At 43.3% G+C, this 26,219-nt stretch overlaps 1 protein-coding gene and 1 long non-coding RNA gene across 4 annotated transcripts; one reads left to right on the forward strand and one right to left on the reverse strand.

Annotated features, from left to right (window-relative positions):
- Positions 1-1,309: 1,309 nt before the first annotated feature.
- On the reverse strand, positions 1,310-10,453 carry LOC148114527 (uncharacterized). 3 transcript variants are annotated; one of them, XM_087889158.1, is made up of 4 exons: positions 8,274-8,926; positions 4,538-4,803; positions 2,138-2,305; positions 1,310-1,647 (listed from the first exon to the last, which is right to left on the reverse strand). In XM_087889158.1, the coding sequence occupies exons 1-3, from the start codon at positions 8,528-8,530 to the stop codon at positions 2,145-2,147; spliced, it is 684 nt and encodes a 227-aa protein (XP_087745284.1). In that variant the 5' UTR covers positions 8,531-8,926; the 3' UTR covers positions 1,310-1,647; positions 2,138-2,144. The 3 variants fall into 3 exon arrangements, 1 of the variants encoding a protein (XP_087745284.1); XR_015732989.1 differs by lacking the exons at positions 4,538-4,803; positions 8,274-8,926 and adding an exon at positions 10,286-10,453; XR_015732990.1 differs by lacking the exon at positions 4,538-4,803.
- Positions 7,306-21,099, forward strand: LOC148114528 (uncharacterized). The gene is made up of 2 exons (XR_015732991.1): positions 7,306-7,690; positions 20,755-21,099. It is a non-coding gene; the product is annotated as an uncharacterized LOC148114528 (long non-coding RNA).
- Positions 21,100-26,219: the final 5,120 nt, after the last annotated feature.

The following is a 26,219-nucleotide window of genomic DNA, read 5'->3' on the forward strand; positions in this document are numbered from 1 at the left end:
ATTTTATCTATTTTGTAAAAAACCACATCAGGATTAATTTTTAAAATCACAGCCAAAGTCTCAGAGCAGACCTGTCTCAAATCCTGTCTGTCATCTTCTCGAATTCCTCGAAGCCGTATAGCGAATTCCATTGCCCTGAATTGCATCATAACAATTTCGTTCTCGACTTTCTGCATTTTATCATCAACATCAGAAATTTTATAGTCATTATCTTTCATCTTGACATTAACTTCTGATTTAAATTCTTCCACTTTAGAATCAACTTTGATAATAAATTCTGCCAGGCCAGACGCAACTTCTGATATTTTTTTGGTCACCTTATTTTGATTCTGTTTCACCATATCTTTAACTTCATTAATTTCCTGCATAATTTCCTGGTGAGACTTTTGAAGTTTGTCATCTATTTCCTGTTGGGATTTTTGAAATTTATCATCCAAAATTTTAGAAATAAATTCTTTTAAATCTCCCACATCAAAATCTTTTTTCTGAGTCTGTAGCTGTTGAGCAGGGGGAAGCTGCATTTCATGTTTATGTGTGGGGGATCCCCCCCCCTATTGCCTTCCCTTCCTGCTTCTTTGAAGCCATCCTGCCACGTAGGCTAGTTTTTCTGAAGAGGGAAGTTCCTTTTCCTTTCCCACCTCCACAGAGACTTCTAAAAAAGTCCCCCAGATTTAGTCAAATAAGAACTGAAGTAGAGCAAAGTCAAATATTAAAAAGGGAGAAATTTTTCACTTATTTCTCTTATTACAAACGAGGCAACTTTGTAGCAACTTGGAAACTTTGTAACAAAGCAAGATGACTTCACCAATCCACACTCGCTGGCTCGTTAACTCTAAGGCTGAGCGCCATGTTTTTTCAAAGCACTTTCACTCATTCGCATTTTTCTCAGGTTAAAGAGTCAACAAAGTGCTAATACTTGCGTTTCCGAGTTTCAGGGTTCAAGTAGATTTTCGCTGCTTATTAAGGCTGGTTCCTTTGCTTTAATGTTTCCTGCAGCCGGCTTGTTCCGCAAAAGCAGAATCGTCCCACGCCGCCCGGAGTTTCAGCAGGTTGGAAGGGAGCCGCGCCTGTTCCCTCCCCAGAAACAATTCCCTGGGGGGTTACAGGGGCTCGACCTGTGCCCTGCGATCTCTTCTTCAGCAATCCTGAGGATTTTGAAGTTTTCGAGCCGCTTCTGGGTCGCGAAGCGGTTCTACAGGCGGCAGGGCTGGCGGAGCTTCAAAAGGCACCGCCGTCGCCGAAAACAAGGAAACCGGAAGTCCCCACCAAGATAGCGTTCTAATAGGTAAATAAAGGAAGAATTGAATAGTGAAATTTGCAAAAGTAACTTTATTCATAATAGAGAAGTAATCATTGGCAATGTAATGGAAAACACATATAGTTTTATTCATTTTTCATTATCCACTGATTATTCATTGAAAACATGTATATAATAGCAAGCTGTAAAACCAAAAGTGAGACATTCAGCGAAAGAGACAGAAAGAAGAATTCCCTGAAACAACAAGGAGTAAAGCAGTGTAGCAGATTATCTTGCTCTTCTCATCTCTTGTTCAAGAGACATTTTTGAGGCTTATGAAGGGATCAGAAAGATGCTGTCATATTGTTGAATACATTGAACCGTCAAACCACTTTCATTAACCGGGAAACCTGTTATGGATTAGGAGTGACATGTTAAAACTTAAGTAAGCAACACTCCAGAAGTCACTACATTGAGTATCACATTTCTTACAACCAAACAAGTTTCAAGAAGACTGTACACATTTTGCTGGAGAAGTTGTCAAAGAAGAAGCCAAATGATACAATAAAGAAAAACGTCTGTCAAATTGGATTGGAGGATTCTAGTTGTAAATGGCTTGCTGAAGAATTTAAACTAAGAGTCAAGGGCTGACTTTATATGGGAATTTTAGTGAAATCTACCAATGCCAACAAATTAGGTTGTGCAGTATTCACAGCAGGGGGAATCAGAGGCAGGGGAGGTGAAAGCAATAGCTATATCCCCCCCCTCCCCTCCCACACACACAAAAGGAAAGCATGTGGGGAAGATGAGGGTAGAAGGCTAAAGTGAAAGAAACATGGAGGATATCACAAAGAAGATGAACCAAGAGTGTCCTTGAGAAAAATGCATATAAAGTACTACCTGAGTCTCAGAAGTTCTTTGGACGTACACAGCGCAATGCACAACGATAGTGACAACATTTGTTCCTTCCTCTGCAATCATCATCTGTCTCGCACCTATTAGTTTGAGGAGGAATGCATCTGCCACGATCGATTGGGCACAGTCCTGGCTTCTGTGGACTTTGCTTTCCTGCAATAGCGGAAGATAATGCAGAACAACAGTGGTTAAACTTACAATATAATGTATAGGTAGAAGTCACTTATAAACTGCTTTCTTTAGTAACTAAGCACAGTTACTATTATGATGAAAAAATAATAACCAGCCCTGCATTTTTTATCCTTATAGATTTGTAAAACAAAGGAAAGCTGAAGGACAATCTGTGGAAATTGGGATCGTAGAAACACTCAGGAGCATAGAAGAGTCCAAAGGCAGATGCATGAATAAATGTGATAAATGTATTTATTCATATAACAAAACATATTAACTATATACAAAGGCTGTCTTGATATCCATTAGGATAGGGGGCACACAGCGTGTGTGACCACCCCTATCAAAGATCATGTCTCATGGAGAACAAACGTAAAAGAGAGCAAGGTGGAAAGGTTAGAGGGGATTTTATACTCAGTGTAAGCCCCTCCTCTCCACATAGGGGTGGGGGCACTTTCTGCCTCCACTAGTGTCTGTATGATATATGTGCCAATGGCTTGCAAATACTTGACAGTTCCCCTCCTTGCGAGCCAATGGCATGCAAACATACAAATGCAATGCACAACAAATTTTACCCTGTGAGACATAACTTTTTACACAGATCTTTGTGCCTATCTGCTGGTAGAGGTTTTGTGAAAATATCAGCTGTTTGATATTTGGTCTGACAATGTGATAAAGATATAAACCCCATCTCTACTAGTTGCCTAACATTTTGATAGCGGATATCAATATGTCTGGACCTTTTTCCCACTGCATAGGCTTTGGCAATGCCTATGGCCCCGGTGTTGTCTTCTATAGTTTGGATGGGCAAAGTCGGTGGTGTCCAGATGCTAGAAATTAAGGCATCAAACCATATCAGATCGTTCCCTGCCCCTGATAGGCATGCATATTCGGCCTCAGCGGTGGAGCACGAAACAAATTTCTGTTGCCCCACATGCCAATGGATGGGTGCCTCATTTAATAGTACCAAGAAGCCCGAAGTACTCCTACGTGTCTTGGTATCTCCAGCCCAGTCCGCATCCGCGAAGCATTTTAATTGGGCCTTGTCTCTATTCTCAGGTTCCAAGCGAAGCACGTAATCTGCTGTGGTCTTGAGATACCTTAATAGCTTTTTAATGGCCAACCAGTGGAACTGGGTAGGATGTTCCACTTGTCTAGATAGCAGGTTTACGGCCAGGGCAATATCTGGACGGCTCCAGTTACTTATATATAGTAATGAGCCGATCACTGACCTAAATAGAGTATTATTTTGGAACTCTGGGTTATCCTTGTGTGCCAATCCATAATAGTCAGTCTGCATTGGGATAGCCGTTGGCTTGCTATCTTCCATTTTACATTTCACCAAGAGTTCCTCTATCTTTTCCTTTTGGGAGAGAGCAAAACCTTTTGGTGTAGTGATGATTTGTATGCCTAGGTACTTGTCCACATATCCTAAAGACTTTAGAGTGAACTTTTTTTGTAGGGTCCTGGCAAATATAATACTTCCCCCCTTGTCAGGCCCTATATATAAAAGGTCATCGACATACATTAGGACTTTCTCTAGCCCCCCTTTGGTATCCCTTGTGAAGGTACATTTATCAGCTGGAGATGGATGGAAACCCAGTGATTTGAGAGTTTTAGTCAGGCATTTGTACCACAGTCTGCCTGATTGTTTGAGGCCGTACAAACTTTTCTTCAGAAGCCAGGTGTGGCCTTCCTGCCGTTGAAATCCGGGGGCACCTCTGACGTAAATTTCTTGTTTTAGATGAGCGTGTAAATAAGCAGTTTGCACATCGAATTGAAAAATGTGTTCCCCATGTGCTGCTGCGGTGACCAAAGCAGCCCTCACACTTTCCGCTCTCACGGTGGGGGAGTATGTTTCATCAAAGTCCTGCAAGTAGCGCTGTGCATAGCCTTGTGCTACCAGCCGGGCCTTATAGAGGAGTTTGTTGTTGGGCATTGGCTTGACCTTGTAGACCCAACGGGTGCCAATTGCTTTCCTCTTTTTGGGGACTTCCATGGGGATGAAGACTTTCAATTTTTTGAGACTGTCCATTTCCCATTCCATTGCCACCCTCCACCTGCGCTGTTCTTCCTCGGGAAGCTGGAGGATATCTGAGTACGTTTTAGGGGCCATGGTAACGCTGTTGACCAAGGCAACACAGCCAATGTCCAACCTTTTGGGTGGCACCCCTTTATTGGAGCGTTTTGACCATCTGGGAAATTGCCACTCACCATCATCATTGTCATCCGGAGCATCGGTGTCAGAATTAGAGCTGCCGGAGGTATCTTTCCAATCAAAATGGGGCGGGCCTCTGTCCCAGGCGCTGCAAAGATATGGTCGTTTAGGTGGGGCAGGAGGTGTGAAGTCACCCAGGGATTCCTTGTCTGAAACGTCAGAGTCAGGTAGGGATTCATCACCATCTGGATCTTTGCTGGTCAGTTGCTTGGAGTTTGTTGGTTCATCCTCTTCAGGTGGTGCTGCTTGTTCAGTGTCGCTTCTAATAGGGAAATAACCGGGTTCATTGGAATGAATTTTTGACCAATTTGACCCCTCCTCAAAGGAAGCTGATCTAGAGACAATGACAAGGTTATTTTTGTCTACAAACCTAGAGGCCTTGCTGCCGGTTGCATAACCTATAAATCTGAGCCTCCTTGATGCTTTGCCCCCCTTTCTTCTGAGGTACTTGGGAATATGGACCCAGGCATAGGAACCAAAAATTCTCAGGTGTGAGAGGCTAGGTTTCCTTCCATGGACCAGGAAGTATGGGGTTTGGTTAATGGCACTGCTCCACGTCCTGTTGACTAGATAATTAGCCATTTTGACTGCTTCTGCCCAAAAAACTTGGCTCATGTCAGCATCTGCAAGTAGGCAGTTCATGACATTCTGCAGCACGCCATTTCTCCTTTCTACAATGCCATTCTCGGACGGAGTTCGAGGGGATGATTTAAAATGGAGGATATCTCTCTCCTTCATCCACTTTTCGAAAGTCTTGGATGTAAACTCAGTCCCCCTATCACTCTGCACCTGAGCGATGCACACCTTGTGTTGCGTTTGGATCTGGTTGTAAAGATATTTGAAGTTGGTAAAGACTTCAGTTTTGTCCTTTAAAATAAATACATGGCCATAACGAGAGTAATCATCTACTACTGTTAAAAAATAACGCCCCCTACCAAGGGAGGGTCTAAAAGGACCAACCAAATCCATGTGTACCAGCTGATAAGGGTACCTTGCACGACGGGAAGAGACCTTAGGTATAGCAGCAGTTTTAGATTTTGCTGCCTTACAGATGGCACATTCCAAATAGGTATTACAATTCTTTATCTTAAGCCCATCAGAAAAATCTTGCATTTTCTTAATAACCGGGAAGCTGGCATGGCCGAGCCTGCGGTGTAATATATGAGCACAATCCAAATGTAAAGGTTTACCCATGCATACTTTGTCAACCTTATGTATCTTACCATTACAAGCCTTGGTCTGTTCAGTAATGAGAGTAGGCACTGGATTAATGGTCACCTTAGAGTTCCTCAGGATTGGCTGAGGAGTTGTGACCTTAATGGGCTCAGCCTTAATGGCTTTGGATGTCCTAGGAGCTGGTTTAAAAGCTTCATTGGTTTTAGGTCCAGGGTCCTTGAGTTTGGACAACCTGGGGGCTGGCATAGAAGCTTTCTGCTCTATCTGGGTGTTAGCTCCCTGAGCCCTCTTGTTAGGTTTCTTGTGCCTTTTGACCTGTGCTTTTGGGGAAAAATAAGGCAAATTGTTGATTTTTACAATATCGCCAACAACACCCCCATTTTCGAAAACATAACCTCCACCCTTCTCAAAAACCAGTTTTACATTTTTATCCTCAGTCAATTTTAAGATGCTTAAAAGGTTGTTCTTGATTGAGGGAACATACAGTGCCCCTGTGATATCTCCTATACCAGGCACATTGATCACGCCTTCCCCAGTTACCTCTGCCTTGTCCCCAGTGGCAACTTTTACTGAGGACTTGAGTGGGTGTAAAACCTTAAATCGTTGCTTCGTGTTGGCTATATGCGTTGATGCACCTGAATCAAGAAGCCACAGCCCCTCAGCATCCTTTACCTGGGAGGTGTGATTGTCACTAGTGACACTACAGAATTGGTATCCTTTATGACCACCTCCCCCTCTTCCACGGCCTCTTTTATTTTTATTGTGCTTAAGTCCAGCCGTGTTGGCCCTAGAGCGAGGGCACTCCCTTTTAAAGTGACCTTGTATGCCACAGTCAAAGCAGGTGGGAAGGGTATTAATCCTTTCACTTGTGTCCTGGGGCCTTCTCTGAGGCCTAGGTCTGTGATATGCCTCCTTCATTTCTTGTTGTTCCTCATCTCTGCGCCTTAAATCTTCCTCAATAAAGCGGCCAGAAAAGTATTCTATATTTCTTTGTTCCCTAGAAACCCCTTCTAGAGAAATAATAAAGGGACTCCAGGATTTGTCTAGGGAGTTCAACATCACACTAATTAAAGTGGATTCAGAAACAGGCTCCCCCCTCTGTATAAGCTCATCCCTCATGGCTTTAAGCGTTGCCAAATGTTCCCCCATTTTGACACCAGGTTTGAGTTTATAGTTGTGGAAAATTCTTGACAATCTGCTGGTTGCAGCCATATTGTCACTATGGAACAAATTATATAGGGCAGTCCAAACTTCCTGAGCTGTGAGGCCGTCTGAAAGACTGGCATACAGAGCTGTGTCTATAGAACTTAACAGGGTTGTGTAAGCTCTTTTATGCAGGAACTCAATTTCAGGGCTCCAAGGTAAAGGGGGTGGTCTTTTGATCATGTCCAGAGTATTTTCTCTTAAGAGAATTATCTGAATCTCTTTACACCATTTTTTAAAATTCTGACCACTTAAATGTAATTTTTCAAAGTTATTTGGCAAAGTTACAAAATTATTGCCATTAAACTGCATGGGGAGTTGTTCAAATGGCTGAAAAGAGCCTGTTGTGAATGGCATTGGGATCCCTAAACCTGGGATTGATTGCTTAGGTCTGGCTCCTTTTTGTAGTCCTTCTGTAGTTTGAAGCAACTGGGCACGTGCAGGAAATGGAGCATGCTCCAAAGCCTTTTCTTGTTGGAGCTCCGATCTCCCTCTCTGAGCTCTGAAGTCAGGTCTGGCTGGAGCTTCAGGGTAGGCCCGAACATCATCTGGGTGGCGGGGAAGCCTTGGAGGAGTGGGAAGAAGGCCTGGAGATCTTTCTGAAGACTGGAGGCCCATCAGATGAGGTCCATGGGCTCGGTAGGCCTGGAAATGTCTCTGGATCTCCTCTTCTCCATCAGAGGAGCAGGATTGCAGCTCCGGATCATCCCAGCAGGACCAGAAAGGTGCGGAGGCCTCAGCCTGGGCCTCCCTGGAGCATTCAGTGAATGGTGAGCGCTTCTGCAGTGGGGGGTGGGAGGCTGCAGGTCCATCTGGATTCCTCTGGGGGTGGGAGGTTGGATTTGGGACCCTCCTTAAGTGGGCAGCTGGGTCTGGGGCCTCGGGGGGGGCAGTGGGTGGTTGCTCCATAAGTTGCAGGGCAGCGACCAGGGCCTCTATGGCCTCTTTGATGTTTGCCATGGCAGGCAGGGCCTGGCAAGGGGCTTGTGGGTTCGGAGTGGTCCTCTGGGCCACTGGAATGCTGAACTGACTGGCTGGCGTTGTAGGCCTGGGCTGTGGGCTGCGGATGGCCTGGCTCGTGGTGCTGGCAAAGTGCCCAGGGGAGCAGCCATCTTGGAGGAAGTTGCCTCCGGAAGTGGCCTGGTGGCCATTTTGTTTGGCGGGAAACTGGGTGGGGGGGCAGTCTCTCTGGCGGCAGGCGCCATCTTGGAGAGATCAGGCAGGGGAGTCCTTACCGGGATGGCAGGCATCTCTGGTGCTGCCTCCTCAGGCCTCTTTCTGGCTGCTGCCCTTGTCTTCAGGAGGGAGGTGAGCGCTGCTCTGCACTCCTCTTCTGACATCTCAGCCACTTACCTGTCCAGGCTTTCATCTGGTCCTTCTGCCCCCTCTTCGTCAGTGCTGAAGAAGCCTTCTCCAACATTGCCTGGCTCGGCCCCTGGGATCTCTTGCTGCATCTGGGTGGCCTCTGGCTGCCAGGGTGTAGCTGGATGGAAACCCCCTTCAATGTTTTCCATCGTTGATTCAGTCTGGGGCTGCTGTGAAGTTCTCCTCCGTTGAAGGCCTCTGGTCACAACAGGGGAGCTTCTCTCACAGGTTATTTTGGAGGGCATCTCGCCTTTTCAACAGCTCCTGGAGTGGAGTTCTGCTACCATTCCCTCTGCTACCATTCTGTGGAAATTGGGATCGTAGAAACACCCAGGAGCATAGAAGAGTCCAAAGGCAGATGCATGAATAAATGTGATAAATGTATTTATTCATATAACAAAACATATTAACTATATACAAAGGCTGTCTTGATATCCATTAGGATAGGGGGCACACAGCGTGTGTGACCACCCCTATCAAAGATCATGTCTCATGGAGAACAAACGTAAAAGAGAGCAAGGTGGAAAGGTTAGAGGGGGTTTTATACTCAGTGTAAGCCCCTCCTCTCCACATAGGGGTGGGGGCACTTTCTGCCTCCACTAGTGTCTGTATGATATATGTGCCAATGGCTTGCAAATACTTGACACAATCACTGTTGCATTTGGTGACTGATTTGCTTATCAAGAGAGTTGCTAAAAGAGAATTACCTAATGATGTGTTTAGGAACACATCATTAGCAGCCAAAAAAATCAACATTATCAATGGCAAAATTACTAAAGTTTGTTAAAAAGATGAGCTGTGCTCATTTTCCTGGAGACTAACAAAGAGGAGATTAATTAGCTTCTGTGTTTATTGCACATTTTCAGAGCTACATCAAAAAAGATTTCTGAAAAGGGAAGCTTTGAACAATGATTCCTTCCTGAGTTCCTGTGGTACAACTACTATTCTGTTCATTGAATACCTTATTTTTATTTGGAATGCCATTTTTTTCTTTGATACTTTTAAAGCAATTTTGGCTCACATAAGAGTCACAATCAGCACTGAACAGCAGGAAATTTTGTCACAACTATTGTTCAACACATTCTCTGTGGAATTCCTAACCCTATCGTCCTTACAGAGGCCAATCTAATCCACTCACTTTTTCAGGCTTCTGACTTAAATCTATGGTAACAAAATGCAGAGGGAGATGGCTGAATGCCATGACCTGTTCCTATCCATGGGTAAAAGTAGCTTGCTATTTGCTTCAGCCGTTTATATGAACACAGCCATTTATTCTTCATTCTTTAGCAATTTAGCCTGTTCTTCATTCTCTTCTCATAGAACCTATCTCACGCAACACTTACAAATTTTGAAAAAGTGAACTGAATTGTAATTTTCTCCAACTGAAAAGCCTTCAGGGCACTAGATGTAAAAAAAGGTGCTCACAATGACAAATATGGAGTAAATTAAGTAATCAATCTCAGCTTCACTTCTATGTAATTCCTTTCAAGTATTGAAAAATTAATGTAGATTATTTTTATAATGGAAGTGTACATCTTCAATTTACTGAAAGAAAATACAGACATTTGAAAATGTTGCCATCTACAGATGTAGCTAATATGTATAGCATAGAGTACATTGAGTTTGAAATTTCCAACATAGCCATGAGTTGAACTGATGTGTTTTAAAACAAATTCTATTGGGCAAATGGAAAAACTGTGAGGGTCCTCAGGTTGGTTGAATACAATAAGGACCATGGTACGTTCTATGAAGAGCATCTCCAACAAAATACATTTACATATATATGCACATTATATATGCAAATTATGGATTAAAATATGTTAACAGGTTTCTATGATAACAATAATTGTAATAAATGCAACAATACAGAAATCAATATTCAATCATCCACAGAAAATAGATGATATTTAAATAATAATGTAGGCATAAAAACCAGTAAGACTCTTGCCTGCTCTTTCCTTTAGCCTGTCTTCTCACAAATAGCAAATTTTATGTCTTACCTGTTTGGATGTCCCTTCCAATTACGGAGGGGACTCCGATCCAAATTGCCAGAAGGAAAATTGCAAGTGGAAAGATAGTCAGCAGCTTCATGTTGTCCTCCAGATTCAGGAAAAAATAATAATAATCAAGAACTATAACTGAGCAAAGCCAAGATATAAACAGAGATGTTCTAAGGAATATAGTTGCACCTAACTGCAATCAATAGGGTTGCAAAAGATCTTTATATGGTTTCACACCACCCCACCCCACCCCACCCCAAACTTAAGCAATTGCCTTGGTCTAATTTCCACAGAATATATGCTGTGTTAAGGGAACTGGTGTCTACATCCATAACTGCCATATTCTGGTGTGGTGTAGACTATAGTCACCCTCCTGTGTCCTGAGACCTGGGGTTCCCTCACCTCCAGCAAAAGCAGATGTCCTCCTTTTTCATCTCATGACCTCTGTGTATATTGTCCAGCCTTTGGGGTTTCTTTAATTTAATGGAAGGTGTTTTTTTTTTTTTTTACAAAAGTAGTCACTGAAACCTTGTGACCTTGTAAATTGTCTGCTTCTTTCATTCCCTCATCTAACAACAGACTAGACACCCAAAATATAATGTATTTAATATATTTCTTGATTCTTCAATTCTATGATCACTGTAAATCACATTACACACATACACACATACACACACACACACACACACACACACACACACACACACACACACACAACAATGCTGCTACCCTTCAAAACGACCTTGACTTTGTGTCGAAATGGTCAAAAAATTGACAACTCCAAATCTTAACCAACAAATGCTCTGTCTTACACATTGGCAAAAGGAATCAGAATACAAAATACAAGCTAAGTGGACATGACCTTGTAGATGACCCGCACTCTGTTAAGGACTTTGGACTACTCATATCAAATGATCTAAGTGCCAAAGCCCACTGTAACAACATCACCAAAAAGACATTAAGGGTTGTAAACCTTATCTTATGTAGCTTCTTCTCCGGTAATATTACACTACTAACCAGACCATACAAAACATTTGCTAGACCAATTCTCAAATACAGCTCATCTGTCTGGAACCCGCACTGCATATCGGACATTAATACAATTGAGCACATCCAAAAATATTTCACAAGTATTTCACAAGTAGTGTACTCCACTCCTCTGCTCACAACAAAATACCTTATGCCACCAGACTCTAAATTTTGGGCTTAGACAACTTAGAACTTTGCCATCTTTGGTCTGACCTAAGCATAGTACATAAAATCATCTGCTACAATATCCTACCAGCCAATGAATACTTCAGCTTCAACTGTAGTAGCGCGGGAATAACGAGAGGCACAAGCAAGCTAGTGACAACAGCTTGAATTGGGGCCCGTTATCTGATACCAGGGTGTCTGGTAACCCGTGGGTAGTGAATAGCTTCCTGAGGACCTTGATTACTGCCTCGGAAGTGGTTGATGGCATTAGGGCTATTTCCAGCCATTTGGAAAAGGCGTCGACAATTATTAGAAAATTCTGGCTGTTGAAGGGCCCTGCAAAATCTATATGAATTCTCCCCCATGGTCCCTTAGGCTTTTCCCACTCTCTAACGGGAGCTACAGGGGGATCCAGGCGGGACTCCTGCATTTTCCCACCCACTCTGTGACATCTCTGTCAAGCTGTGGCCACCACACATAACTCCGAGCCAGACTCTTCATTCTGACTATACCAGGGTGCCCCTCATGTAGCAATTCCAACACCCGATGCCTTAACCGTGAGGGAATAACCACCCTATCGCTCCACCCTATCGCTTCACAATAAACAGCCCTCCAGCATAGACAACTCATTCTTCTTGTTAAAGAACACTTGAAAATCCCCACTGTCCACCTTAGTTGGCCAACCCCTCATGACCCAGCCCATAACAGTTCATAAAACAGTGTCTTTGGCAGATGCCCTTGCCACCTCGCCAGACGAGAGGGGCCCCAGGGATACAACATCGATCAACAATACAGGGGCTTCCGGAGTCAGGTTTTCCAACAGATCGGGCAAGGGGCACTGGCTGAGGGCGTCAGCATGGCCTAGTGTCCGGCCCGGTCAGTGGATTAGTCTATACAAATAAGCGGCCAGGAAAATAGACCACCTGGTCATCCGGGGGGAGAGAGCGGCCGGGGTTGGTTTGTCACCAGCCAAAAGTCCCAACAATGGCTGATGGTCCGTTATGAGTTCAAAAGTCCGGCCAAACAAATATTTGTGAAATTTTTTGACCCCCGCCACAGCCGCTAAAGCTTCCCCGTCCAGCTAACTGTAATTTCGTTCTGCACTGGACAGGGTACGAGAGTAGTAAGCAATGGGTGCCTCTAACCCATTCGGTAGTCTATGGCTCAACACAGCACCCACTTCAAAAGGGGATGCATCACAGACAAGCACAAGCGGCAATTCCGAGTTGTATTGGATAAGAAAACTGTCTTCAGAGAAAAGTTTTTAACAGCCTTAAACGCGGCCGCTTCAGTCTTGCCCCAAACCCAAGGAACATTTTTTCCTAGCAGTCTATGTAATGGTTCCACAATGGTGGCTTTGTCTTTGAGGAACATGGTATAAAAGTTCAGAAGTCCCAGGAAGGCCTGCAGTTTGGCCTTCGACTTTGGTGTGGGTGCATTTTGGATGGCTCTTACTTTGCTTTCTGTGGGGTGAATGCCTGTGCAGTCAATTCGGTAGCCCAAAAATTCTACGGAGGGTACCGCAATTTTACATTTGGACTTTTTGAGTTTAAGTCCTGCTTCTCTAAACCTAACTCTTTCTCCAAGCTGTGCCTCATTCTGGCAACTAATGAGGACATCGTCAAAATAGGGTACAACCCCTGGGAGTCCTTGTAGTAGGTGCTCCATGGTGCTTTGGAAAAGCCCTGGTGCAATGCTAACCCCAAACTGCAGTCTAGTGCATTTGAACGCACCTCTGTGCGTTACTATAGTTTGTGATTCTGCCGTAGCGTCATCTACTGGCAGCTGCTGGTGCGCCTGCACAAGGTCTAACTTAGCGAATATCTTGCCAGGGCCCAGGGAATGAAGCAAATGGTGGACGATCGGGACTGGGTATGCGCTCTGTGCAACACCTTATTGATCGTGCATTTATAATCAGCGCAGATTCTGATTGATCCGTCTGACTTTACTGGCATTACTATTGGGGTTTCCCACTTAGCGTGATCTACAGGAACTAACACCCCTTGTTTGATCAGTTTGTCAAGTTCCGCATCTATTTTTGGTTTTAGGGCAAATGGTACTCGTCTTGCCTTTAACCTAATCTGGGCTACATTAGGGTCTAGATTAAAAGAAATAGGGGTCCCCATGTACTTGCCTAGCAACTCTTCAAAAATGTCCTGGAACTCGTGCAGGAGGCTCTCCTTTAGAGACGGTCCGCTGAGGCTGTGGACACCCGTGAAACCCATGCCGAGGGCTCGAAACCAAGCTAGGCCCAGGAGGCTTGGCAGCGACTTGCTGACGATGGTCAGGGGAAGCTCTTTCTGGAACTCGCAGTAGGTGACCCGGAACGTGCCCAGCCTTCCACAGGAACTCGGTTTCCTTGGTAGTCAAGAAGGCAAACTCGTTGCCGTGAAAGCTGGCTTCTCTGGAACTTCGGTAGAAGTGATTTAAGCGTTGCCCAGGACGTGATTGACAGGGCAGACCAGGTGTCGATTTCCATGTCACATGGTCTCCCATCAATTTCTACTCTCGTGTAGACTTTTTCCTCTACAGATGTGCTGGCTTGGCCGATTCTCGTGCTGTAGGTGTCTTGCTCTTGATTCTCGCGCCGTTTTCTCGCGCCGCCATCTCTGGTTGGCTGGTTTGAACGTGTCGGTTCTGGTTGGTCGTGATGGTCACATGACTTGTTATTTCGAGGAAATTGAGCTCTATAGACTCTAGCCAAATGGCCCTTCTTTTCACAGCGCCTGCAAATGGCATCTCGGTATTTGCAGGACTGTCTCTCGTGATTTCCACTGCAACTCGAGCAGTTCTCACAGCGGTAACTTTGCTCGCCCTTCTTTTTGTCAGTGTGGAAGACGTCCTCGTCTGACTCTTCCTCTGTACTGGTTCGCGCCTCCTCTCGATGAACAGGGGCTGACTTCGGGCCGTCTTTGCTCGGCTGTGGATGTTGTAGCACTTCGGAAGCCTTAGTGGACACTTTGTGTGCTCTAGCTTCATCGAGTGCGCCGGCTAATGTCAAATCTGGCTTTGTGAGCAAGCGCCTCTGTAAACGAGTGTCTCTAATGCCACAAATCAACTGTTCGTGGAGTGCGTCATCTAGATCCCGGTAGTCGCAATGCGTTGCAGCTTTTCGAAGTGCGGCCACATATGCACTGACCGGTTCTCCTTCTCTTTGTACTCGTTGCTGGAGCTCGTAGCGTTGTACAAACTTGGAAGGAATGGGAGCATAGTGGGCTCTCAGATTCGCTTGCAGGACGTCCAGGGGAGCGTCTGAACCGGTGTAGTTTTGCAGAGGGATTCGTCCATCTCAAAAACGTCTGGCCTGCAGTGGCTTAGGAAGAGAGCTCTTTTCCGATTTGCCGAGAGGCTTGCATCTCACTTGCTTCCAGGGAACACTCGAACCTTATTTTATTTTTTATTTGTTTAAATTTCTATACCGCCCTTCTCCAATATAGGACTCAGGGCGGTGAACAGCCAAAATAAAACAAGACATACATACAAAACATACAAAATCTAAAAACTGATTAAAATAATTAAATCTTTTGGCCGTAATTAAAACAATTCCAATTTAAAATCAGTTTAAAATTTGACTCAAACCAGCCCAGCTAGTTGAAATAAATGGGTTTTCAGGGCCCGACGAAAAATCCGGAGGTCTGTTATTATCCGTAACTCTGGGGGGAGTTTGTTCCAGAGGGTGGGCGCCACCACAGAGAAGGCTCTCCCCCTGGGGGTCGCCAGCCGACATTGTCTGGCGGATGGCACCCTGAGGAGGCCCACTCTGTGTGAGCGCACTGCCCGGTGGGAGGCTATTGGTGGCAGAAGGCGGTCTCGTAAGTACCCCGGCCCTAAGCCATGGAGCGCTTTAAAGGTGGTCACCAACACCTTGAAGCGCACCCGGAAGACCACCGGGAGCCAGTGCAGCTCGCGCAGGAGAGGTATCACATGGGAGCGCCTCGTCGCCCCCATAATCCCCCGCGCGGCCGCGTTCTGGACCAGCTGGAGCCTCCGGGTGCACCCCAGGGGGAGCCCCATGTAGAGAGCGTTGCAGTAGTCCAGGCGGGAAGTGACGAGTGCCTGAGTGACTGTGCGTAGGGAGTCCCGATCTAGAAAGGGGCGCAACTGGCGTATCAGGCGAACCTGATAGAAAGCCCCCCTGGCCACGGCCGTCAAATGATCTTCCAAAGACAGCCGTGCATCCAGGAGGACGCCCAAGTTACGAGCCCTCTCCGTGGGGGCGAGTGATTCACCCCCAATAGCCAGCGATGGCATCAGCTGGCTATATCGGGACGCCGGAAGCCACAGCCACTCGGTCTTGGAGGGGTTGAGTCAGAGCCTATTTCTCCCCATCCAGGCCCGCACGGCCTCCAGGCACTGGGACATCACTTCAAGGGCATCATTGGGGTGGCCTGGGGTGGAGATGTACAGCTGGGTGTCATCAGCGTACCTCCAGAGATCATCCACCAACGCGACCAATGCCGTTTCCGTGCTGTGCCCAGGCCGGAAGCCGGACTGGAGCGGGTCTAGATAGACAGCTTCATCCAGGTACCGGGGAAGCTGTTGCGCCACCACACTCTCGACAACCTTCGCAACAAAGCGAAGGTTGGAGACTGGACGATAGTTAGCCAAAACAGCCGGATCCAGAGAGGGCTTCTTGAGGAGGGGCCTCACAACCGCTTCTTTCAAAGCGGCCGGCAGGACCCCCTCACTCAAAGAAGCATTAACAATCTTCTGGAGCTAGCCTCGTGTCACCTCCCGGGAAGCCAGTAAACATGTGGTTGCATTCAGCCGTCCCAGGACCCTGTCCATGTCCTTGGGAGCCACAGGATCGAACTCCCCCCAGGTAACACCCTGGGTAACACTCTCAAGACCTGCCTCAGTCATCCCGTCCGGACATACCCAGTCAGAGGCCAGCCCTTCCCGAATCTGAGCGATTTTGTCATACAGATACTGCACAAAGTCCTCAGCTCGGCCCATATATACATATATACAGTACATATAAACATATATACAATACATACATACATATATATATATTGCGGGTGTGTATATGCAAAAAATTAAAATCTTGGGTGTTTTCCCACGTCATGTTAAATAAATTAGTTAAAATGTTTAAAATTCTGGTTAAAATCCTAGCTTAAAATCTTCCAAAAATCCTTACAGAGCACTCTGCAAGGTCTTTTAAAACCTTAGCTAAAATCCTACCAGTACCTTAAAAGTTTTTCTTTCTAGCAACGTTTCGACAGCAAAACCATTTAAAATCATAAAAAACAGTAAAGAACATTAAAAGCAGGAAAGAAAATTAAAACATCCAATTCAAACTACACACCATAACAAGATATCTGGTCCCCTTAACAAGGTTGCCTGGGGCCAGGGCCCTTGGTACATGTGGTGCCCCAGGCTCGGGAGCATAGTTAGGTGTTTAGAGCTTTACAAAGGGCTAACAGGGTTGGCTGAATGGTTCATCAGCTTCTATGAACAAAGCAACCTAGTTTTCACCCTTCAGCAATATAGACTGTTCTTCATTCCCGCCTTGTTTTCAACACTATCTAATGCAACACCTACAAATCTTAACAAAATGAATTGTAATTTTCTCCAACCAAAACAACCACTTGAGGATCTGGTTAAGCGATCAATCTCAACTTTAGATTTCTTTATTGTTATTTCTTTTCAAGTGTTATAATGTTAGTATAGATTGATTTTACACTGGAAATGTGCATCTTCAACTTATTGAAAGAAAATGAAGGTTATATTTAAAAAGGTTGCCATCTACAGATGCAGCTAATATGTATCTAGTATGGCTATGCTGAGTTTGAAGTCTCTGACAGAATCATGAATTGGTTGAATAATATAAAGACTACGGTAAACTATCATTCTTATTTCTTTTCAAATATTATAAAATTAATATAGATTGATTTTACACTGGAAATGTGCATTTTCAATTTATTGAGAGAAAATGAATGAAAATGAATGAAATTATATTTTAAAAGTTGCCATCTACAGATGCAGCTAATAGCTCTAGCATGGATGTGCTGAGGTTGAAGTCTGTGACAGAATTATGAATTGGATTGGCCTGACAGGGCCAATTTACTGGATAAATTGATATATGGAAAAACTAACAAGGTTTACAGATTGGTTGAAAAATATAAAGACTACATTAAATTGTACTGTATTAAAGTGTAGAATAAGTTAGCATATTTTCCATGATAATAATGGTAGTAAAAGCTATGTAAATTAATATTCAATCAGCTACATCAAATAGACAATTTAAAAGTAAAGATGAAGGCATAAAACTCTGTCAGGCTTCCTTCTCTTTCCTCCATCATCTCTCTTCACCAAACAGCTGCTTTTATGTCTCACCTGCTGGGGTGTCGCTCCCGGTTGTGGAAGGGAATCCCATCCAAAGAGCTAGAAGGCCCACAAGGAGAAAGGTGGTGAGCAGCTTCATGCTGTCCTCCAGATTCAGCAAATGACTTAGAATGATAAAAAAAAAAAACCTACTACTGGGCAAAACAGTGTAGGAACAGAAATGTGTTTAGGGCTACAGTTTAACAGAACTGCTATCAGAGTTTTGCCAAACTGGTTTATATGCTTCCGTTTCGTCTCCTCTCCCAAACGTAAGCAATCTTATTTTTGTTGAAGCAGAAGCTTGGGCTACTACAGGCGGGAACGTTAGTAACTGCAATATTATGGGATAATGTAGATCATCATCACACTTCCATGTCTGTAACCTAATCTTAGGTTCCCTGATGTCTAACAAAAAAGGTTGTCCTCTTTTTTATCTTCATGTCCTCTGTCTGGCAAGCAGAGTCTTAAGAGTAGAGTAGAGTAGAGTAGAGTAGAGTAGAGTAGAGTAGAGTAGAGTAGAGTAGAATAGAATAGAATAGAATAGAATAGAATAGAATAGAATAGAATAGAATAGAATTCTTTATTGGCCAAGTGTGATTGAACACACAAGGAATTTGTCTTGGTGCATATGCTCTCAGTGTACATAAAAGAAAAGATACATTCATCAAGAATCATAAGGTACAACACTTAATGATAGTCATAGGGTACAAATAAGCAATCAAATCATATTAGGAAACAGTCAATATAAATCGCAAGGATACCAGCAACAAGGTTACAGTCATACAGTCATAAGTGGGAGGAGATGGGTGATAGGAATGATGAGAAGATTAATAGTAGTGGAGACTTAGTAAATAGTTTGACAGTGTTGAGGGAATTATTTGTTAATATCTTTTTTTAAAATGTTGAAGATTTTTGATAAGGGTAGTCATTCAAACTTTCATACATTGTGGTCTTGTAAAATGCTTGCTTCTTTCCTTTCCTCAACAGGCTCAATATCCAAGATTTATATAATTTATTTCCTGATTCTAGCAACTGGCATTAATCTGTCAATGATCTCTGTAGTCTGTAGATCACCTCATACATTTCCAAGGAGAAATTTTAAAAGCCATCACACTGTTGATTCTATATAATTGCTAGCGATTTTTCTTTCTGTTACTAATAATTTTCAGTTATAACTGATGACAATAACCCTATAGTACAGAAGATGTCACCACTTGTTTTTTAGTACTTTGTCTGGAAAGCAGATATCCTGATTGTTCAAACCAAATAATGCTTCAAATGAAATGTTATTATTGTGTCACAGAACATATTGAAAACATTTGAGTTTATACTCTTTTGGTGGCATATGGAATTAATGTCCTGGCCTAGTTCTGTTCAGCTGGTATGAGCCACCATTAGAGGGAAGAAAAGGAGAAAAACCAGCTGCCCTTTGGCCTTGAAGTCCATCTGTGCTGTTACAGAGCCTGAACAGCACCTACAGGCTACTAGGTAGGGCTGGTGTGGGGAGATTTTGAGTCAGGAGTTCCACTGATATGGCAAGTTACTCTTAGCCATGATTGCCACCTGCTCTTTGAGCGGGTATCGAGAGTCTAGGAAAACTCCCAAGTTGTGCCAATGCCAACATTTAGGCTATGTAGTTCTCACCAAGTTTATGGTTATTCATCTCAAGGAGAGGAAATCGGAGGCAGATGAGGTGAAAACAATTACTGTATTCAACAGAGAAGGAAAGGAACAAATGAGGAGAAGATTAAATTACAGAGCAAAAGTGAAAGAATATGGAGGATGTCCCCCAAAATATGATCGTGTGGGACCCAGTGTGTTCTTGAGAAGTGCATGTAAACTACTACATACAACTACTACAATAGAAGAGGATAGTGCAGAGAAAAAAACAAACAGTGGTAGAACCAATATGTATGTATGTATGTATGTATGTATGTATGTATGTAGAGTATACTCATTCTGGATCTCACACAAAGCTTAAAATATAATGTAAAGACAGTGCCTCGTTTAGCAACTGTTTGAAGTTATTGTGATGAAAAAGTAACTTTAGAACAAATCCTCACATTTCCAACCTTCACAGGTCTGTAAAGCAAAAGAAAGCTGAGGTAATTTCTTAAGAACATTTTATTTAGTGACTGTTTGCTTATCAGCTGAGCTGACTTTTGCCGTTGTGGTTGTTAAATGAGAACTAACTGTATTCAGTACACATATACTTACAAATAAGAGGTGAAATATGTTTGTCCCACAATTTCAGAGCTACCTCAAAAATCATTTCTATCCACTGTCAGGCTTACACCTCTCAGAAGGGAAATGAATAATTCTAAGTTCTGTTTTGATGGATATGGAATCATATATGGTTGCTGTTGTGAAATTCTGCAGTTGTTGCTTAGGTTGTTGGAATAGTTTCCATTGTCCTGTTAGATCTCTTAAGGCAGTGTTTCTCAACCTTGGAAGCTTGAAGATGGGTGGACTTCAACTCCCAGAATCCCCCAGCCAGCAAGGTTAAGAAACACTGTCTTAAGGACTTTTGATAGCATTGATATTATTAATTATCAGGACTGATATGAAAATTATGTGTTGAGGCCAAAGTATTACAGATGTCTACTTACAATGTGCCTCATGGAGCACTTTTTTTCCCCAAGCTGTCAACTTTTTCTTGTTTGCAGTATCCAAATGAGAGACCAGTGTCAACCTTTAGTGGAATCTATTCTACCATGGAAATGCTATCTTCTTTGGGAAATAACATAATTAAAAGTATTTATTACAGATGCCCAAGGTGGCATTCTGCATGTAAATAAAAACTTGAAAAGTGAAATTTGAGCAAGGAATGATAGAGAAGTACAATTTCTACTATAGTGAACAACTCACATATTTTTCTGTATTTTTCATTATCCATTTCATCATCATCATCATCATCATCATCATCATCATCATCATCATCATTTTAGCCATTGTCTATCCACTGCAGGATGAAGGCCTTTTCTGCATGTTTCCAACCAACATTATCCATATATAGGAAGGAAGGAAGGAAGGAAGGAGGGAAGGAAGGAAGGAAGGAAGGTCCTTTAAACAAGAAGAGTCAGGTGTTATATAATGAAAAGGGGCAGATTTCTTGCTATTTTCATGTCTTCTTCTAGAGACATTTCTCAGGCTAATGAAGGGATCAGAAAGATGCTGTATAATTGTTTGAATACATGGAGATGCCAAACCAGTTATATCAACCAGAGAACCTGTTATGGATTATAAATTACATATAAAGCTTAAATAAACAACAATTCTGAAGTGGCAACAAAGTGTCTATATTTCTACTTACCCAACCTGTTTCAAGAGTACACATTTTACAAAGACCTTGCCAAAGAAGCAGCCAAAGGTTTAACAGAGAAAACCATTTGTCAAGCTGGGTTGGAGGAACTGTAGTTGTAAATGGATGACTGAAGAGTTTAAAATTTAAAATAAGAGTCAAGGACCAGCTGCTATGGGAAATTTAGTAAACTCTAACAACCTACCTCAGCTTTCAAATTATTTATCATTTCTATCTAATTCCTTTCTATTGTCATAAAATTAATATACAGATTGATTTTATACCACACATGTGCATCTTCAATTTATGGAGACGAAATGGAGATGCTATTTGAACATGCTGCCATCTACAGATTGCAGCTAATATCAGTAGAATGGAGATGGCCTTTTTTTGTCCTCATGTCCCTAGTCTGGTAGGCAGAGCCTTGAAATCAAATATGATATCTTTTAGGGTTTGTTTTAAATTTCTGTCATTTTTCATAAGGGTATTCATTCAAACATTCATGTATTGCGACCTTGGAAATGGTTTGCTTCTTTCTTTTCTTTCTCTGTCAATAAATCTGACAGCAGAGATTTATGTTAATAATTTATTTCCTGGTTCCAGCCATTAGTTTTAAACCAGCTCCTTCAATTTCAGGTACACTGTAGTCCTTAGATCCAATGACTCATCATACGTTTCTAGGGTAAATTTGAAAAAGTGCCACACTTTTGATTCTATATTATTCCTAGCAGTTTTTCTTTCTGTTAATAATTTTGCAATTGCAACCAATGCCAGCAAGCCCAGACCACAAAAGACTTTCCTACTTGTTGTTCAGTTCTTTGACTGGAAAGCTGGTGGAATCCAGAAAAAGATTAGCATGCTAGGCAATGTTCCAGATGATACGTTTGCTACTGTATCACAGAATAGAATAACAGAGTTGGAAGGGATTTTGGAGTTCTTCAACCCCTTGCTCAAATTGGAAACAAATGGTTGTTGAATCTCTTCTTAAACACTTCCAGTTGGAGCACACACAACTTCTGGAGGCAAGACATTCCACTGATTAATTGTTCTAATTGTCAGGAAATTTTTCCTTAGTTCTACGTTGGATCTCTCTTTGATTAGTTTGATCCATTGCATCTTGTTCTGCCTTCAGGTGCTTTGGAAAATTGGTTGACCCACTTTTCTCTGTAGCAGCCCCTCGAATATTGAAACACTGCTATCATGTCATCTCTTGTCCTTTTCATTAAACTACAAATGCCCAATTCCTTCAACCATTCTTCATATTCGGGTTTCAGGCCTGGGCACAGCACGGAAACGGCATTGGTCGCGTTGGTAGATGATCTCTGGAGGGCTCGGGACAGGGGTTGCTCCTCTGTTCTAGCCCTGTTAGACCTCTCAGCGGCTTTTGATACCATCGACCATGGTATCATGCTGCACCGGTTGGAAGAGTTGGGGATGGGGGGCACCGTGTTACGGTGGCTCTCCTCCTTTCTCTCTGACTGGTCGCAGTTTGTGTTGGCAGGGGGGCAGAGGTCAACCTCGAGGCCTCTCATCTGTGGAGTGCCTCAGGGGTCGATCCTCTTGCCCCTTTTGTTCAACATTTATGTGAAGCCGCTGGGTGAGATCATCCGTGGCTTTGGGGTGAAGAACCACCAGTATGCTGATGACACCCAGCTGTACATCTCCACCCCAGGCCACCCCAACGATGCCCTTGAAGTGATGTCTCAGTGCCTGGAGGCTGTGTAGATCTGGATGGGGAGGAACAGGCTCAAGCTCAACCCTTCCAAGACTGAGTGGCTGTGGTTCCCGGCATCCCGATATAGTCAGCTGACTCCATCGCTGACTATTGGGGGCGAGTCTTTGGCCCCCTCGGAGAGGGCGCGCAATCTGGGAGTCCTCCTGGATATGCAGCTGTCCTTGGAGGAACATCTGACGGCTGTAGCCAGGGGGACCTTTTGTCAGGTTCGCCTGATTCGCCAGTTGCGACCCTTTCTTGATCAGGATTCCATGTGCACAGTCACTCATGCCCTCGTCACCTCTCGCCTGGACTACTGCAACGCTCTCTACATGTGGCTCCCCTTGAAGAGCACCCGGAGGCTCCAACTGGTCCAGAATGCGGCCACGCGGGTAATTACGGGAGCTGCATGGTGCTCCCACATAACACCGCTCCTGCGCGAGCTGCACTGGCTCCCAGTGGTCTTCCGGGTGCGCTTCAAGGTGTTGGTTACCACCTTTAAAGCACTCCATGTGCTTTAGGACCTAGTTATCTTTGAGACCGCCTGCTGCTACCGACAACCTCCCATCAACCCGTGCGCTCCCACACAGAGGGCCTCCTCGGGGTGCCATCAGCCAAACAATGTAGGCTGGTGACCCCCAGGGTGAGGACCTTCTCTGTGGGGGCACCTACCCTATGGAACCAGCTGCCCCCTGAGATAAGGAGAATCCAAGACCTTGGTGCCTTCCACCGTGTCCTTAAAACTTTCTTTTTTCATCAAGCCGGGCTGGTTTAACATATTTTTAAATTTTAAATTTTTAATTGGTTTGTCATTTTAAACTGGGGCCAAATTAATATATATTCTTTTAATTGTTCTTAATGTTTGTATTGTATGTTTTTATCTGGCTGTACACTGCCCTGGGTCCCTTGGGAGAAGGTGCGGTATATAAATTTGAAATAAAATAAAAAATAAAATAAAATAAAATATGTTTAACCTCCAGTCATCTAATCATTTTCTCTGCACTCTTTCTAGAGTCTCAACATCTTTTTTTATATTGTGGAAACTAAAACTAGATGCATATTCCAAGTGTGGTCTTATCAGGAAATAACAAAGTGGTAATAACACTTAATGTGATCTTGATTCTATGCCTCTGTTAAAGCAGACTAGGACTGTGTTGTTTTTTTGGCAGCTGCAGCACACAGCTGGCTCATATTTAAGCGATTGTACACTAAAACTCCAAGATCCTTCTCACAATTACTACTATTGAGCCAGGTACCACTTACTGTATACTTGTGCATTTGGTTTTTCCTGCCTAAATGTAGAACCTTACTCATCTCACAATTGAATTTCATTTTGTTAGATAGGACCCAGTGTTCAAGTCTGTCAAGATCCTTCTGCATCTTTTTTTAAAAACAGTTTATTTATATATTTTCATATTACATGCATAAGTGTTTAGTAAACAGTGTGTTTTCTGGATCAATTTATTTACCTGTATTTTTCAGAGTATAAGATGCACTGGAGTATAAAACGCACCTTAGTTTTTGGGAAGGAAAATAAGAAAAAGCTGATTGGCAGGTGAATCAGCCTCCCGGAATTCCCCCAATCAGCTGTTTTAGAGGTGAATTTTAGCAACAGGTTCCTTGGTTGTGAGCTCTGTGCCTTGTTTTTTTTTCTTGCCTCTGAAACATCTGAAACTCTGTTTCAGAAAAAAAAATCTTTTCTGTCTCTGAAAGCCTCCAAAACAGAGTTTCAGAAAAAAAGCTCCAAGATGACGCCATGTCTTCCTTCACCAGAGAAAGAAAGGAAAACATGTGGGGAAGATTAGGCCGCAGGACAAAAGTTAAGAGAACAGGGAGGACATTTACTTTTTCACAAAGAACATGACAACCTGGAAGCCAGTGCGTGCTTGAGTGGAAAGTGGACCTGGAGTACTATCTAAGTCCCAGAACCTCTTATGCTTAATTCAAACAGTGCATTATTTTCAATTTCAATTTCAATTTAATTCAATTTATATGCCGCCCCTCTCCGAAGATTCAGGGCAGCTCACAATACATTTAAAATCCTAATAAAAAACATTTAAAAATTAAAAACATTAAAACATTAAAACTCATTCATACCATTCATGGCCGGATCTTGCCAGATCGCAAGAGCGAGATCAACGGCCCCAGGCCTGCCGGAAAAGCCAGGTCTTCACCGCTTTTCAGAAGGCCAATAGGGTGGGGATGGTCCGGACCTCAGGAGGTAACTGGTTCCAGAGAGCTGGGGCAGCCACAGAGAAGGCCCTCTCCTGCGGGGCCCCCAGCGGGCACTATATAACAAATGAGATAGATTTTTTTTCCCTTTCACAATGATGATCTATCAGCCACTCCTTCGGTTGAATATGAGTATATCTGCAAGCAGCAAATGGACACACATTCCTGGCTACAATTGAAAACATGATATACAGCTATTGTTCATTTATTAACTGTTCATAGTTTTGACCTTCAGTGAAATTCTTTAACTGAAAGGGTCTACGGTATTCCCCTTCTACTGGTTCAAGTGGGGCAAGACATTTCCTCAGGTAAACTGGTCCCATGTCATGAACAGCTATAAAGATGATAACCAAGACTCTGAATTGTACCTGGAAATCAACAGTATGACTTCTGTAACAGCAGTGTTTATGTATTTATAAAATTTATAGGCTGCCCATATAACTGCTATAGTGACTATGAAAGTGTTACATGCACAATGCTAGTGGCAAACAAAACTCTATGCACTTCCATGTTCTGTACAAGTAGTAGTTTCCAAATACTCTGTAAGGGTAGCCCCATATATACTACATTGCAATCAGGGGTGAAATGCTCCCGGTTCGGACCGGATTGCCGATCCAATAGCGATGGAGGCGGATTGTTCGGGGAACTGGTAGCAAAAATCCCTGCCCCCCCCCCATGCCCAGCTGAGCCACACAATCATCAGAGGCTTTTTTTTTTAACTTTTAAAAGCTTTTTCTACAACTTCTTTGAGAAAAAATGCTTTTAAAAGTTAAAAAAAAAAGCCTCTGATGATCGCACGGCTCAGCTGAGGTCATCAAAGGCTTTTAAAAGAAAAAAAACCCTTTTTTTCTTTTAAATGCCTCTGGCGATACAAGCTGAGTTGATTGATTGCCAGAGGCTTTTTAAAAAAGCCTCTGATGATCAGGCAACTCAGCTGGGATCGTCAGAGCCTTTTGAAAGCATTTTTTAACAACCTCTTCGCCAAAGAGGTTGTAGAAAAAATGGTTTTAAAAGTAAAAAAAAAAAAAGGGTCACGCCCACCCAGTCACATTATCCACCCCCCCCACCAAGCCACGCCCACAGAACTGGTAGTAAGAAATTTTAGATTTCACCACTGATTGCAATAATCCAAAAAATCAAAAATTATAACTGAGCAATTCCAATAT

Source organism: Pantherophis guttatus, chromosome 3 (genome assembly GCF_059756535.1).
Source record: "Pantherophis guttatus breed Tessera chromosome 3, ASM5975653v1, whole genome shotgun sequence".
NCBI lineage: Eukaryota > Metazoa > Chordata > Lepidosauria > Squamata > Colubridae > Pantherophis > Pantherophis guttatus.

Coding starts and splice junctions, on each gene's coding strand:
- LOC148114527 (XM_087889158.1), bottom strand. CDS start 8,530: ATGCCCTCCAAAATAACCTGTGAGAGAAGCTCCCCTGTTGTGACCAGA. Junction 4,804..8,273: donor CCAGATGAAAGCCTGGACAG/GTAAGTGGCTGA, acceptor TTTCCCTATTAG/AAGCGACACTGAACAAGCAG. Junction 2,306..4,537: donor TCCGGATGACAATGATGATG/GTGAGTGGCAAT, acceptor CCGCTATTGCAG/GAAAGCAAAGTCCACAGAAG.